A 16,875-nucleotide genomic window follows, 5' to 3' on the forward strand; every position below is an offset into this window, starting at 1 on the left:
CTATTATTTTCAATATTGATATTATTTGTTGTTCTCTTTGTTAACAGGGCCACATAGAAGACCGCCAAATTGGTGATATGTGCGACCCTGTATAAATATCATAAATTAATAAGTGAATAAATAAATATCACAGTACCCCTAGAAAAAAATACCTGGGGGAAGCCTTAGTACCCCATCCCCCTTCCGAGTGCCATGTATAGGGATGTGTGCGGGGGGGGGGGGCATTGCCATTAAGAGGTTGACACCATGCTCGGTTACACAAGTACGTAATTTTTGTTTGCGGTATACGCGCGTACAGTGAAAGTTATTTTTTTTTAAATCAAAATGATATAAAAAGGTATATATTTGTATTCCCTTTCATGAAAATGATGAATTTGAAGCATTATATGGTAAGAAAGTATGACAAAATGCTTCTTTATGGTCTTCTAATATCGGAGGATAATTTCTCGTTTATCGTCCATGTACGATTATGTTATCACATAATAATAATAATAAAATTTTGCATTTTCGAATTTCATCCGCTCATTCTTTTCGCTCTCTCACATTTTGGGAGGTAATGATAATTCTCATTTACCAAGGGTAGAAACTTATGAACTGCATAACATGATATTACCCTTTTCCATTCAAGCAAATGTTGAGTGCCCCACAAGAAGGCAAAAAGTCGCATATTCTTAGTGCTGATTTTGTACGACTCGATTGGGGACCGCGAACCCACGACCCCCAGTTCATGAGGCAGACACTCTACCACTGAGCCAACCAATTTGCCATTTTCTTTTCAATCTTCATCTATTTTGAGTACACACGTTCATGAAGGTCATATTTCTTCATCATTATGCCACCATCGGAGTGGAGCGTTGTGGCCCAGTGGATTAGTCTTCTGACTTTGAAACAGAGGGTCGTGGGTTCGAATCCCAGCCATGGCGTAATTTCCTTCAGCAAGAAATTTATCCACATTGTGCTGCTCTCAACCCAGGTGAGGGGAATGGGTACTCGGTTGAAAGATATTCCTTGAATGCTTGAGCGCCTATAGGTAGCCCAGCTAACGCCGGGGTAATAATATCCAAGTCCTTTGGAAGCGCATAGAGACGTAATTCATAATGTACTATGCGCTATACATGAACTGACTATTATTATTATTATTATCTCTGACACAATACTTTGTTCTGTTTCATTTTACAGTTTACATCAACAGGAATGATCCACTTTTCAAACTACTATCCTCGTTCCTATCATCTAACAAAGTACATCCACCCATCTCCGTTTACATTCTGGGATCAGTTCTACTTTGACCCCGCCATTGCGGTCTTCGGTGCATCGGTCGATCTCTACCGCGGTAACCCAAGCATCTACCATCAGGTGACTTTTTAGGTTTATTTGATTTGGGGGTCATCCCATGAGGCAGAGGGGGTCATGGGGCCGATGATCACGTGAAAAAAGAAACACGGACTTGTGGACACGAGCACTCAATCTGCTTCTCATGTTATCTGAGAAATTTCATACCAATACTTTTCACTGATGGATGTGTTCATAATAGAATTGACAAAATCCAGTGAAATGGTAAACATTGAACTTACAAAAGTGACTGCATGAATGCCAAAAATCCATTATGTTGTATTATTTGTTGTTTGTGTCCGATCTCATTGGATGCTAATTCAATAATCAACCTGCAGACTTTACAAGATCTGCCTTTTATGCAAGTTCCTTCATATTTCACTTTTATTTATTGCCATTGTCATATCTTCTGTATTCTGTTTTATAATCAGATGTATTTATTGTATTGTGTTGATATTTTGTTATATATTTAGTGAATTATGAAAATAGACTCAAATCAAATCAAATGCTTTAAATGTAGGATCATGACAAGCTATTTAAACAAGACCAATATGTTACCAGACAATATACAAATAGCGAATAGGCATGAGTGCGATGGTGTGAGATTTCGCATGAGGTGAAAGAAAGATTCTCTATTCAACGAGGCGGTAGCCGAGTTGAATAGAGTGTTTCTTTCTTTCACCGAATGCGAAATCTCGCACCATTGCACGAATAAGAATATTCGCTATTTGTGTTGTACAACGCCTCGGAGTTTAGCGAATTTATGAAAAAACAAAGAGTTTTTCCTGCAGTAATCTATGAAAAGGGAGCCAAAATATGGAAAGCGAAAAGCAAAATCCCACAAGCGAACACCTCGGGCAGCATTGCGCATTTAGCCAGCAGGCTATACGCGTATTGCACCTGCATTTTTACCGAGCGCAATGAATTGAATCGTATTGTGACGTCATCTCCTAAAGCTGTGCAACGGTACATTTTGGACGGTACATTTTGGATGGTACGTCTTTTGTGCAACGGTACGAATGTTTGACATTCAGCCTCCCATTTGCTCGCGTACAACAAGCTAAGTAGGCGTTGTACAATATTATTTCAACGAGGTTCCTTGAAATGTTTCGGTAACAATAATTTGGAAGTAATACTATTAATACACGATTATCATAAAAACCCAAACGATTCTATAATAAAAAATAAGAGATACAAGAAATACTAAGAGTTATATAATTTTTGAATACATAAGGCTCAATAAATGACTGATGAAAAGCAATTATTGAAAAAAAAATTGCATGATTGTCTTTATCTAAATGTATAGGTATACGACATTAACAGGTCTTATGGAAACTCTGAGTCCCAGCTCTCAGCGCTTAAACAAAGAATTTATGAGGCCTTGTCACTCCCATCAGGAATCAATTCTCAACAGTTCATTGAAGGGATCAACTTCTTTTTGAAGATTACCTGGAATAGGGTCCAACCTCCAGGATCTATTTCAGGAGAGGAGGTAAGTTTTACAAGAACTATATTGATTATTAAGAGTAGGTATATTACGCGCATATCTACACAGCAAAAACTGTGGCGTTAACCGGTGTACATTGAGGACCACACCAGTTATTTTACACCAGTGTTAAATTGACAGTGTTAGTTGAACACCTATAGGCGTTATACAACACCTTTAGTTGTTACATTTACACTCTTTGGTGTTATGTTCAATCTCTAGTGTGTAATTTTAACACCTCAGGGTGTGGTCCTCTATTAACACCAACTGGTGTCAGTTTTAACACCACAGTTTTTACAGTGTACCTTGTAGGTGCTCACAGCTTTTCAAGGAATTGAATCCTATACTGGTGCCCATGCATTTACCTCACCAGGTAATAGTGGATCACGCAGTGATTGTGATTTGAACTCATGCCCCTCGGCTTCCATATGGTTTCAACCACTAGACCACAGTGGTCCAAATGTGGGTGCACTGTAAAAACTGTGGTGTTAAAATTGACACTAGTTGGTGTTAATAGAGGACCACACCCTGTGGTGTTAAAATTACACCCTCGAGATTTACCATAAAACCAAGTAGTGTACAATTAACAACCAATGGTGTTGCAATAACACCTATAGGTGTTAAATAACACTGTCAATTTAACACCGGTGTAAAATAACTGGTGTGGTCCTCTATGTACACCGGTTAGCACCACATATTTTGCTGTGTGGCATCGTTTAGAGTACCATCATTCTCTTCAATTCCTAAATGTTTTGTTCCAGGACGAAGTGACTCCCCAAAACACGTAGAAGAACAAGCAGATAATTAAGGATACCATGGTGGTTGATGTCCTTATACGTTGACCCAGACGCAAAAAAAAATATATCCTGTCATTGAGGCATTGATGCAAATTGGATTTATACATATTCAGTTAAATTGACCATCAATTTTAATACATGTATAATTCATGCATAAACAATTGACATTGGTAAACATTTCAGATTATTACCCGAGGGACCGTGGCCAATACCTTGTAAAGTATTAGCATCTTGGCTCCTACCGTGATACATTGCTGGATTCTTACAAACTGTTTAAAAAGGGGGGGGGGGTGGTTTCTATGGAAAGCAAAAGTAAAATCGGTAGGTAGTCAAAACAGGCGTTAGAGAGTGTGATGGAATTCTGAATTGGGGGAGGGGGGTATTTCGAGATTCTGCCAAATCGTAAAACAATGGATGATCTGTTGCAACTCGGGTATTCTTTCGAACGCTCTTTCTTCCCACAGACGAATACCTATCAAGCCGTTCTCTTCACTGACGGCAGGAGAAGTGGTATCTTGAATATGTATCAGGAAGGCAGTTTCCGGTGGGACCCATTCTCCAAGCCGGTACCGGCTAGAATCGGATGGAACATCAAGAGTAATAGATATAATAGATACCAAGGCTATCGCCAAACTGAACGGATCGAAAGCTACCGCCCCGATATAAGAATTGGCAACACCCGTCTACAGGTAAGGACCACTGTACCAACGAACGTAGAGGGTGTCCTGGAGGTGAAATAGATATCCTCTACGTCCGGTGCATTATACAAGACCCTATGGTAAAACCTGTCTTATGACCACCTGGCAATCGTAAAAGTCTGTCTTAGGTACTTCTAAAGTGGAAGAAATGCATGTTTCAAGCATAAATGTCTCTCTTTGAAAGGAATATAATTTCATTTAAATTTCAATAAATGTAACTTTTCCCTTGATGACCTTAGTAAACAGGTTTGACTGACCTTGGACTTTGATAGCGCCTAAAGATTTGAATACAAGAGCCTCTGATAACAAGATGGGAGCCAGTGCAATACCCTGACTCACTGGTAGTGATTTCATGTAACGATAAATGGGGGGGGGTGGTGGTGGTGGTCACCTAATACATGTGTATTCCTTCTGAGCGCGTAGGAATCAACAAATATTACATGACGTCGCAGAGCTTCTTCTTGATGTTAGTCCGATGATTGACGGGTAGCTCAGTAAATCAATTTCTTTCTTTAAAAAGCGGAGCTGCATGATAGTTGATTTCCATCACTACTGTATTTTGGGCAGGGGGCAAATGAAAAATACTAAACAGAGTGTTCTAGAAAATCGAGAAAAAATGTCATGCCTTAAAACTCGAGTCGGACATCCACCAAACCGTTCTTCCCTATTCCCCTGGCCTGGTATTCAGTCGCCTTTGGACCTATACCTTTAAACCCAATTCCTTTTTACCACAGGGTAGAGACATTTATCATTTTTTATGACAACCCTGACTATTATCTAAACCCACGTCCTTTTACCACATGATAGATACATTTATCATCTTGATGACAACCTTGACTATATCTAAACCTGTGTCCTTTTTCCACAGGGTAGAGACATTTACCATCTTGATGGCAACCCTGACTATATCTAAACCTTTGTCATTTTCCACAGGCTAGAGACGTTTACCGTCTTGATGAAAACCTTTACTATATCTAAACCTATGTCCTTTTACCACAGGGTAGAGACATTTATCATCTTGATGACAACCTTGACTATATCTAAACCTGTGTTCTTTTTCCACAGTGTAGAGACATTTACCGTCTTGACGACAACCTTGACTATATCTAAACATGTGTTCTTTTTCCACAGGGTAGAGACATTTACCGTCTTGACGACAACCCTGACTGGTATATAAACGCACGCCGATACTGTCAAGACTGGTATGATAATGATCGGTCTTATTGGTCATGGTCGTGGCTTGCAGAGCCATGCCCCTGCACCCTGTGGCAGGCCCGGATAGATCGAAGGTTCACCCGCTGCAACTACCCGTACTACGGTTATGGCCCCGATTACGATTACAGATTTGGTTACAATACCGGACCTCCCCTCTACTATTATGGTGAGTATAAAAGACTTCCTCACCTTCTCCATCCTTGCTCTCGTCATTAGAGACTTTTTGCAATTCAAGATCACAGTTGAATGTATTGAACGGCTGGGAGGTACCTGTCGAAATTATCGGTGACCCGGAACAGCAGTTTCGTCCGAAATTTCGAAGCTGACGAAAAATTGCAAAAGTGTCCGTTAATTGTTCAGAGTCCAGGACGAAACTGCTTCTTTGATTTATTTTATTTATCATTCATTTGGCACTTCAAACATTTTCAAAGTTACAAAAGCAATATCAATCATTACATAAAATGACATAAAATATTATACAGGCACGTGCAAGATTTGATAGCAGTTTGCCCGGTGCGTCAGTTGGTGGCCAGGGAAGAGGAGAGCAAACTTAATCACTGTGACCTGATGGTCCCTCCGCCCAACCAACCGATGCATTGGGAATACTGGTAAAATACAGCATGAAGAAATATACAATCGCGGGGATTATGATACATATTAAAACGCAAAAAAAAAATGTTACGCCCTTTAAAAAAATATATATTCAAGATAGAAAATCATAAATTAGAAATATAATGTTATTAAAACAAAATGTGAAATCGTGCGAGGTATGCACTGAACTTAGATAAACAGTGTCAAGAGGAATCCAAATAAGAGCAGCCGGATTTATACTAATTTTTGTCAAGTTCTTCTTGGTTATACATTGTCATGAAGGGCATTCAACAGTAGCTTTTATATGTTCTTGAACCTGTCCTCAGTGCGTCGTTAAAGCGGAAACTCTCTACTACGACTGTAATCGACAGTTTAACTAGTAAGAACCACAAACCTTTGTTCTGCAACAATCCCCTTGCTCCAATATGGAATTTCGTTGTTACACTGATATTTGAATAATACCTAGAATCTAGCAAGAGCAATATATATACTTTTATAACTTACTCTGTTTACAGGGCGTAGCTAATACTTTCGCAATTTAAGCAGCGTATTGCTGAATTAGAGCTGGGGAAAGCATACCCCTTCAAAAAATGAACAAATAAGTATGTGTTTTTCTTTCCTCGTTCTGAAGCGAATCATACCCCACACAGTGTATATAGGATTAGAGATATGCAAAGGATGTTTATTATGAGTATTACTACAAGCAATTTTAGCATATTATTGTGATTTTTTTTTTGTTCTTTGATATCAACAGATCGATGGGGGACTACCTGTTACCAACCTCGATGGCCCCGCTTTGGAGGAGGATTTAGATGTACCTATTATTCATATTTTTGGTGGTCCTCGTCTTTGATCCGAGGTTATAGAAGTCTGTGGAGATCCAGCCACTACCAAGCCGTCATGCCGTCGAACGCAAGATTCTTCACGTTTTACTATTATTCCCTGAACTACTATTACGCTTGGATCGGTGAGTAGATCTGTCTTATGGAGATATATGGTTATTGTGGAGGCAGGAGAGCTCAGTCGGTTAGAGCGCATGTTTCGGATGAGATCGTAGATCTCAACGTGAGGGGTTCGAGTCCCGCTCATGCCGAAACGCGTCTAACAAAAAATCTGATGCAATAGCGTTGTGTGTAAGCGTGCCTCACCACTGTATTCATCATGTTCAGTGCAGGTATGAATGCAGTTGGAAAACACTCCGTCCATCAGAAAGGACGCAGATGTTGGTCCCGTGTATAGGAGTGTCACAACCTATCCACGTTAAAACCAATACACTATTCGTCAAAGAGTAGGGTGTTCACCCGGTGTATTGCACCTGCCGGTCCCTGCAAAATTCAGGTCAAGTCAATCTTGACGTTCAAATGCCATAATAATCAATATAATGATTGTGGGCATTAACGGAAAGACAAGACAAGATCTTTTCATTGGCAGTACTATGGTGGTATCTGCTTTTTTAATCACACATTAGAGAGCTCTATAGGCTGTATAATCCAGCTTGTGATGCTTTTTTTTGTCACTAAATGCTGCGCTCCCATCCTTTTTCATGCGCAGTAAGGCTAAAATCAGATTATTCTGCGTGATGGCTAAAAGTTCTAAAGCTAAAGATAACATATTGTATTGAGAAGGGGAGAGAGAGTGTGGTGGGGGTGGGAGATAGAGAGAGGAAAAGGGGAAGAGAGGGAGAGAAGGGTTATTGTCATCAAAGACTATTGTTGGTTAGTATCCAACCATCCAACCATCCTTGATGCCCCTTCATTGGCGGCCTTCAGGGGGGCGCTTCCAACCAATATCTAAACCAAGGAACTAGATTTTTACTTGCACAACAGCACAATGTTTTAAAAGCACCAACAAGTATGCACTGCAGATGAGCACCCAAGATATTTCCTTAGCACTACATCCTGACTTATGGATCCTGCTGAGTATCGTCGTAGAAGTAGAAGTAAAAAGTGAAAAGTTATCGCAAAATATGTGCTACACACTTGTAGCCAGATTCCGGTCGAAAATTTAGAGTAACGAGGAGAATGTCATTACAGAAAAACAATGTAAGTTCTAGCATTATTTCAACATCGTAAAAAATATGCATGAGGCGCAAATATGGTAAGACGTATTAGATTGCCATTTATGACATACAAATATTATACATGGTGTTCTAACGTCACAATGCGTTGGCATCGTGTATTCTATCTCAAACTTCAGTCAGGCATAATTTTTCATATGTCAGAATTCAGAATAGACATTTTCTGATACTGCTTTTTATGATAACACGTTAATCCGTGATTGCGCTAATTTGAAATACCCCAATCATTTACGTGTGATATTTATCGAAAGAACGATGTTGCGTTTCTTAAATGAAAGCTGTAATAACTCTTATTCTCTGAATGTATCCAAACACACGGAATTTATGTTTATTATACCTTCTTTCTATCTTATACAGAACGTGATGTCCTTCCCCGCTTTTACTGCTGCGGACAAGCCGGAGGAAGATACTGCAACCTTTATGAGAGACGTCGTCCTAGGGCTCACTGCTGGGGATACAGACCTCCGAGATTTGGTAAGAAGTACTGACTTACAAATGGAAGGCTTGGGGCCATTTCACCCCCCCCCCAAAAAAAAAAAAATTGATTGATTGGTTGGTTGGGTGGTTGGTTGGTTGGTTGGTTGGTTGGTTGGTTGGTTGGTTGGTTGGGTGCTTGGTTGGTTGGTTGGTTGATTGATTGGTTATATTGTTGGTTTATCCGTTGATTGGTTGGTTGGTTGATTGATTGGTTATATTGTTGGTTTATTCGTTGATTGGTTGGTTGGTTGATTGATTGATTGGTTGGTTGGGTGGTTGATTGGTTAGTTGATGTTTGTTTGATTGATTGATTGGTTGGTTGGTTTTCGGGTCTTATACCATCACTATATTCTGACCAAAGTCTTATAAATCTCGCTTTCTTGGTTTGCATACTTGCAGGATGGTTCTGGGGCGATCCCCACATCAATACCATCGATGGTAAGAAGTACACCTTTAATGGTCTTGGTGAGTACACGTTGATGTCTTACAGCCATGGAGATGGGTTTAATTTACAATCAAGAACTGGCAAGGCTTTTAACGGCACCGAACCTGTGGAACATGGAACAGTATTCACAGGGTTCGCTGCAACACAAGGTATCACCACGGTAGGTTGCTTTTCAAGTTGTTAATTTTCAGTAATAAGGAGTTACCACTTCTACGACGCGCGAAGATTCAAGAACAAAGTATTGAAAATACCCGTCAAATGGCAATGAACAGCTAGGAGGTCCTTGTTGTAAATTGGTGAGCCGGAAAAGTAGTTTCGTCCCATGTTTGTTTAGCTGATTGACGCGAAATTGCAAACATGTGATTTGTCCAGAGACCGGGACGACACCGGTGTTTTGATTCACCAAATTTCTACAAAGATGTCTTGGTTGTTCATTGTCTCTCTTTCTCAGTACATCATATGCCACGAACCGTAAGATTATTCTTTCTGTGGCAAAATCGTCCTCAAATATAACACATAAATTGAATGACAGCCCCTTCCTTTCTTCTCAAAACCATACCCAAGTTCACGGATAAATATCCGACTTCGCGTTATAATTGATTGTATGATCAATTTTACCCTGATGGAAAGTAAAAGCCACCCCTTTTCTAGTCACTTTCTCCCTTCTCCAAAGGATATTCATGAACCTGAAAATTAACATTTTTTTTTTCTCTCAGTCAGTTGTCCGCTTAGTTTAATTTGCAGACAAAATTGAACACATTTCTGATCCTCTTCTATCTCAGTATGTATTCCTCCCTATCTGCATCTACATGTACTCGTATCTCATTAATCAACTTATAAGCAGAACATACACTATTCTCCATCATTCATGATATGTTCATTGAAAACTTGCTGTGAAATGATTTAATTGAGCTGGTACACAACTTAAACATAAGACTTTTTTTCTATTCGTTTAGGTTGAATTTCAGCTGAATGACAACAGGACTGAAATGAATACTCTTGTCAATGGTTCCTCCATTAACATGACGGCCTTTTTGGAAGGTGAGAATGTGTGTGTGTAGGTGGGTGTTCGTCTTTGTGTGTTTATTGCAGGGAGTGTGTGTGTTTGTCATGTACTGTTTATTGGAGGAATTGTGTGGGTGTGTGTGTGTGCTTATAGGTGAGTATTTCGGCGAGTGTCCCGGGGCGGATGTGTTTATGGGTGGGTGGTTTTGTGTGTATGGGTGGTTGTGTTCATGGGTGAGTGTGTGGGTAAGTGGTTGTGTAGTTATGAGTGATTGTGTGATCACTTATGTCTTGACCACAACCTTAACGTCACCATCCAATAGATCCCAGAACTGCTTCAGTTTATGAATTAGATTGTCGGCTCTCGGGCGCCACAATGCCCAGTCACCGTAGTACAATCAAAAGATATCCAACCTTCGTCATTGTCGATCGAAATGGATGTGAAATACAAGATTCGATTTTCACTTTATCCTGAGTATTAGGCCATGACTGAAGAAGAAGGCATCACACAGAACCAATTACCAAATAATGATAATATATTTATGAAGTTCAGTATGTATGTATGTATGTGTATATATATATCTATATATTTGAGATCAAGAGTATGGAGAGGGCCGTAGCAAGGTCAATACCAGTCTTCATCAAGCTTTCGGGCACATGCCCTTCATCAGGATCGTAAGGTCCGTAAGTATAGTGTATTGTTGACAGTAAAGTTAAGTGATGAAGACTGGTATTGACCTTGCTACGGCCCTCTCCATACTCTTGATCTCAAATATAATTAAGAAGTAGACCCATACACGTACATCGCCAAGATTGATCACACTTATATATATATATATATATTTATATATATATACACATACATACATACATACATACATACATACTGAACTTCATAAATATATTATCATTATTTGGTAATTGGTTCTGTGTGATGCCTTCTTCTTCAGTAATGGCCTAATACTCATGATAAAGTGAAAATGAATCTTGTATTTCACATCCATTTCGATCGACAATGACGAAGGTTGGATATCTTTTGATTGTACTACGGTGACTGGGCATTGTGGCGCCCGAGAGTCGGCAATCAATGTCCTTTTCCATTGCAATCGTCTAAAATTCCTTATTTCATGGGTTGGTTTGTTCCATACCAGCGGGGCTGTTATAAGAAATTACAAATTCCCTCGTTGTTTTAGTTCGGTATTAAGTTACGTGCATTGTGAGGGTATCTTGTGTGCTACGTAGGTGATGATCATGAGCATGGTATTTCAATTTTAGGATTTCTGAGGCAAAACTTGGGGCCTGACCCTTAAGACCTTTAAAGCAGATACGGACCAAAGCCATCTCAAGTCCTTAACTACCCAAATCTGGTCTGGTTGCCAACCCATAGTGCAACATTCTAAGCAGACCCACTTGGTAACACAATTATTGCGGTATAAATGTTTTGACATGTTTGAGAAGTGAATTATTCTCATGATTGTGTTATCACTCCAATGAATAGAGTGATAACGCAATAGCTCATTTCTCAAAATAATAATAATAATAATTGTTTTACCAAGTAATAATCAAGTACTTTCCTCTCAAAACAATTTAGTTTCTCTATATACAAGTAATATTGTAGGCTAATTAATTCTCTGCATCATTGATAGTTACATATGTGTCTCAAAAAGTATATTTCAAAAATAAGTATTATTTTATAACATACAATGAATGAGCTCTAGACCACATACAGTTCAATCCTCTAAAGAAAATCACCAGGATCTTAAATGTGATTTTATCTAAGCCATCAGAAACACTTTAAACCTTTCTTTTCTCATATCTAGATGGATACGATTCCCTGGATGAGACGTTTATCTTATCCTCGGATACCTCGGATAATGAGACCGAACCCGCAAATGAGACCAAAGTCACAGCTCTCTTTCAAGCAGACGGTTATCCGAGTACATCCTTCACCGTGACCTTCAAGAATGGTATCCTAGATATAGGCGTTATGGTGCCACCTGAGTATGCTGAGAATGGAACCGGAAGGGGTCTTCTTGGTATGGCATTAATCGTTATGATACAGTCTTGCAAACCGAACCGACTCCTATTAAACCGGCCATGACCATTCGAAATAACGTGAAAGCTTTGATCAGTGTGGAGTTTGTTAGGTTTGTTTAACTGTAGCATTAAAAACGACCTAGTACTTTGCCTCTCTCAAGGTATAATAAATAATAATGATAATAATAATGATAATGATAGTAATAATAATAATAGACATTTGCATTGCGCCATCTATGTAGAAACAATCTATTCCGAGGTGCATTATTTTTATTATTATTACCCCGGCTTTAGCTCGAGTTGCCTTTCAGCAATCGTGCATTCAAGGAATTAATCCTTTCGGGCACTCATTCATTACACATGGGTCGAGTGCAGCACAGTGTGGATAAATTTCTTACCGAAGGAAAACACACCATGACTAGGATTCGAACCCACGACCCTCTGTTTGAAAGGCGAGGATCAGAACCACTAGACCACGACGCGCATGCAACAAGGAAGGAGTGATCAGTTCTCACAGTGTCACACAGTGCGTTCGTAGTAGTATGTTTACTTTGTGGACTATGGGGCAATGCGAATCACACTATTTAAATGCTCAAATTTAACAGCGAGGAGATATCTCAGTGTTCACACGTCTAACAGTGTGAGTGACCGAGTGTTTTCACATCGTGAACTAAATGAAGATGTGACTGAAACATGTCAAACTGCTTTAATGTTCATATTTGAAAGTGTGAACACACTTTCACAGTGTACACACCTAAACAGTGTGAGTGTTTGTAGTGCGCTCACGTAACATGCAAAATGGAGTATGAAAAGTGTAAAACGTGGCTCACACTCTTAAAATGCTAAAATCAAAACAGTGTGATAATGATTTTAAAGATATATGTTCACAGTGTGTTCGGTTAGTGGATTATGATAAAGGCGACTCATACTGTTGAAAAAAATTAAAATTGAAACAATGTTTCGTTTCCGGAATGTGTCGACAATGTGTACACGTAGTGGAATGTGTGAATATACTGCGTATTAAAAAGCTCAAATTAATAGTGTGGCGATGATCCGATACCTTGTTCACAGTGTGTCCACATAGTGGATTGTGACTCACACTGTTCAAACAAGATTTTAAAAAGGAGACGATGATTCCACATTTTGCATGTTTTGCACACAATGAATTATGAAAACTTGAATTTACGCTGTTAGTGTGATCTGAAAATGACTTTCAGATTGTGTTGACAGAGTGTTCACTGTATAGTGAAGAAGTGACTAAAACTGTCAAACACTTGGATTTTGAAAAAGGTGGCAATGACTGCAAAGTGTTCTGACTGTGTGTTATTCACGTAGTGGAATATGAAAGATGTAATTGTGATTCACACCGGGGATTCACAAAACGCTCAAATTAAAACAGTGTGCCGGTGCTTTCATAGTGTGCAACGCACTGTTAAGTATGGCACACACTGTGAAATATTGTTTTTTTTTCTGCAAGAATACATTACCCGTTAGATAAAGATATAAATATTTCAATTGCGATTAACAATCGCAAAGCAGGATTAAGAAAAGAGGAATAAGTACATGAAACCATTTTCTGTCACTGAATATGGCACTGGGGGTTGCTCAGATGCCAGAAATAACGCAAGTTACCCGTGCACTATTTTGAATTATCCTCCATTTTCACATTCGGGGATTGGGGTCAAACCTTGTAGCATGCAGAAACATAAAAGAACATTACATTCCTACAGTCGAAAGACAAGTCCACACTTACAGAAAGTTGATTTGAACAAAAAGAGAAAAATCCAACAAGCATAAAACTGAAAATTTCATTAAAATCGGATGTAAAATAAAAAAGTTATGACATCTTAAAGTTTTGCTTAATTTCACAAGACTGTTATATGCACATCCTGGTCGGTATGCAAATAAGACTGATGACGTCATCCACTCACTATTCTTTTGTATTTTATTATATAAAATATGAAATATTCTAGTTTTCTCCTCATTGGCAAGTGAAACAACGATTGATTCCTCTATGAACATGTGGAATTAGCATTGTTTATGGTTTTGTCAAGTTGGTCATTATTGTCAAATATGTAAATAATGAAATATTGTATAGTTCAAACAATTCAAACAAAAGAAATAGTGAGTGATGGACATCATCGACTGCCTCATTTGCATGTCTCTGAGTTGTGCATATTACTGTTTTGTGAAAAATAAGCGAAACCTTAAAATGTTATAGCTTTCTTATTTTACATCCGATTTTGATGAAATTTTCAGCGTTATGCTACAGTTTGATTTTTCTTTATTTATTCAAATCAACATTTTTTTCAGGGCTGGACTTGACCTTTTAAGATTTTTCTTTATATTCATAATTTTTTCCTGATTGGCCGAGTTGTTTGAAGTATTGGATGTATTGGATACAAGCTTGTGACTTGTTAAGTTTCCTATTTTGTGTTAATATCCAGGAAATGTAAATGGGAACAAATCAGACGATTTTCTGCTCAAGAATGGAACGATATTGACGGATCCGCCTGGAAGGAATTTGACAGACAGTGAGATATTCCAATTTGGACAGACATGTAAGTTTCTCCACGCACTGCCGTAAAAGAAAAGATTGATGCTAAGCCAATGGTCTCCATTACCTGGGTCGTTTATTCTTTTCTTTGTTCTAAATATCAATTCCTAAATGTTTTTAGACTAGTCGCTTAGCCAGTCTTCTTCTTCCCCTTTTTACATATAGGCCTACATATTAAGAAAAATTGAAATGTTTACCTTTTCTCCATATACTTTCATTTCCAAATTCTACCTGCTTTCATTATATTTTGTTTTATTACAAGGGCAAATTAGTGAAGAGGAATCGCTCTTTGAGTATGGCGACAGCGATTGGAGTTCCTACAATCCCAGCAACTACACACCAATCTTCCTCGACGAGCTGCTCGATCTCGATCCCGTCCGAACCGCCGCGGCCCGGGCAGCTTGCCAGGAGAACGAAGCTTGCCTCTTCGACTACCTCGCTGTAAACCCTGAAATGGGTGAACAGACAATGAGCACGGGAGACCAACTCGACAACGACCTCCTAAGCCTTGGTAAGATTATCCCTTGTAAAGCACTGTTGTCTTGTCTTGGTTTTAAGTAGATACGCCAGACATGTAAAAAGGTAAATTCAATTATGTTAAATTGTTAAATCGTTGCCATGCTCGCTGACCTGATTCTGTGGTCGTCTTCTGTTGTCCATGTTCCTCACTTCTGATTTGGCACTGGTCTTAATATCTCAGAAGGCAAAGGGTCAAGAGTTACTTAGGATTGTTTAGGCGGATCTTAATAATGTAAAGATAATGATGAGGGTTTATTTAGTTTTGGAGGCTACAATCTATGTTTGGCTTAACGTGCATTTTTTCCATCGGAGCAATTGTCAGGGAACCTCTAAACTTTGCTGTCCCTTCAGGGATGTTTGTTCTGCTGCCAGGTTATCTACCTGGCATGTGATGCGATTTGCTGAGTTATATATATATCAGGAAGGAAAGGGGCAGACGACCCTCTCCCATAGGTCCCTGTACAAAATTGAAGATGGGGGTGGGGTCACAATCCCGGCACCAGGGCAGCCTTCTTGGCCTAAGCTTTGGCTTTATCCTTCATGTCGCTATTGAACCCTATCCTAATAACTGCTTAATGCAATTCATTTTTTCGTCTGCTCTGATTAGTTGCAATTCTTTTATTTAGGGGTGTAATGGGGGCGTTTGGTTTGGTTCTGCAGCCGCCCCTGATCTCTGTCCCCAGCAGTGCAATTGAAGTGTGACATTTCAGTGCAGACTAGTCTCTTTGTAGTTGTTTTTTGTAATGTGTATTGCCTTTTTCACGTAGACCAAATCACCTTTGTGGCAATTTTATTTTCATTCCTGCAATTCTTATATTCACATTTTTACTATTTCTGATATTTGAAGTTACAGACCGATGTGGTGTCTTAATAATATAAAATGTTTTCGAATAAGCACAGAAATCGTTGACATGAGTGCCAATAAAAAGTTGCATTAGAAAATGTTCATAATGAAAATAATGGATGTTTTACATGTGACTGATGTAATTCCTTACAACATATCTTTTGCAATTATTTCTTTTCGTGTTTTGGGGTTGTGAATATCACAGATAACTACCCTCCAAACATTACCGATGTGACAGAGATTACCGGCACCAACGCTTTACAAGACGATGATGTTCTCTTTGTGGAAGTGGGCATGAATGTTACCTTGAAGATCAGTGCAGAGGACCCTAACGAAGGAGACGAAGTAACTTTTAGTTTCAATAGTACAATACTGGATGGCGCCACTATCAGCTCAGGTATGAAGACAATATATTATTTTTTTTACGAATTTACGATACTCTTTGAAATGAAAATTGCAAATGTTGTATACCAATCTCATTGTGTTTAATGTCGATGTTCTATCTTTGATGCATTTTTTTTACAACGTTTAAGGAAAATGTACTCTTATTATGACGTAGTCCTAAATATTGTTGATGTTTAAACCACTCTTTATATGGGCAAATTCTAATTCTTCTGTTAGTTTTATTTATCTCGTAATGCTCCTCTTTTCTTTCTGTTTTTATTTTTCTATCTACCTGTTTGTATCATTTTCGGTTTCTCTGATACGTTTCCTCTTCATACACATACACACACACACCCAACACACTCTATATCTGTCTCTTCTTTTTCTCCCACTCCCTCGCTTAATTCTCTC

The 16,875-nt window shown here is 38.9% G+C and overlaps 1 protein-coding gene across 3 annotated transcripts in view; it reads left to right on the plus strand.

Moving 5' to 3' along the window:
- LOC129267997 (mucin-4-like) overlaps window positions 1-16,875 on the plus strand; it is a 79,685-nt gene that overhangs the window by 36,560 nt on the left and 26,250 nt on the right. For all 3 annotated transcript variants that reach the window (XM_064104480.1, XM_064104482.1, XM_064104481.1), the window contains 12 exons: window positions 1,180-1,356; window positions 2,639-2,824; window positions 4,080-4,304; window positions 5,445-5,694; window positions 6,874-7,086; window positions 8,554-8,670; window positions 9,073-9,278; window positions 10,075-10,159; window positions 11,944-12,159; window positions 14,608-14,721; window positions 14,980-15,228; window positions 16,286-16,477. In XM_064104480.1, coding sequence (XP_063960550.1) covers window positions 1,180-1,356; window positions 2,639-2,824; window positions 4,080-4,304; window positions 5,445-5,694; window positions 6,874-7,086; window positions 8,554-8,670; window positions 9,073-9,278; window positions 10,075-10,159; window positions 11,944-12,159; window positions 14,608-14,721; window positions 14,980-15,228; window positions 16,286-16,477 — 2,230 coding nt within the window. The remainder of the gene's footprint in view (window positions 1-1,179; window positions 1,357-2,638; window positions 2,825-4,079; window positions 4,305-5,444; window positions 5,695-6,873; window positions 7,087-8,553; window positions 8,671-9,072; window positions 9,279-10,074; window positions 10,160-11,943; window positions 12,160-14,607; window positions 14,722-14,979; window positions 15,229-16,285; window positions 16,478-16,875) is intronic.

Source organism: Lytechinus pictus, chromosome 9 (assembly GCF_037042905.1).
Source record: "Lytechinus pictus isolate F3 Inbred chromosome 9, Lp3.0, whole genome shotgun sequence".
NCBI classification, from domain to species: domain Eukaryota; kingdom Metazoa; phylum Echinodermata; class Echinoidea; order Temnopleuroida; family Toxopneustidae; genus Lytechinus; species Lytechinus pictus.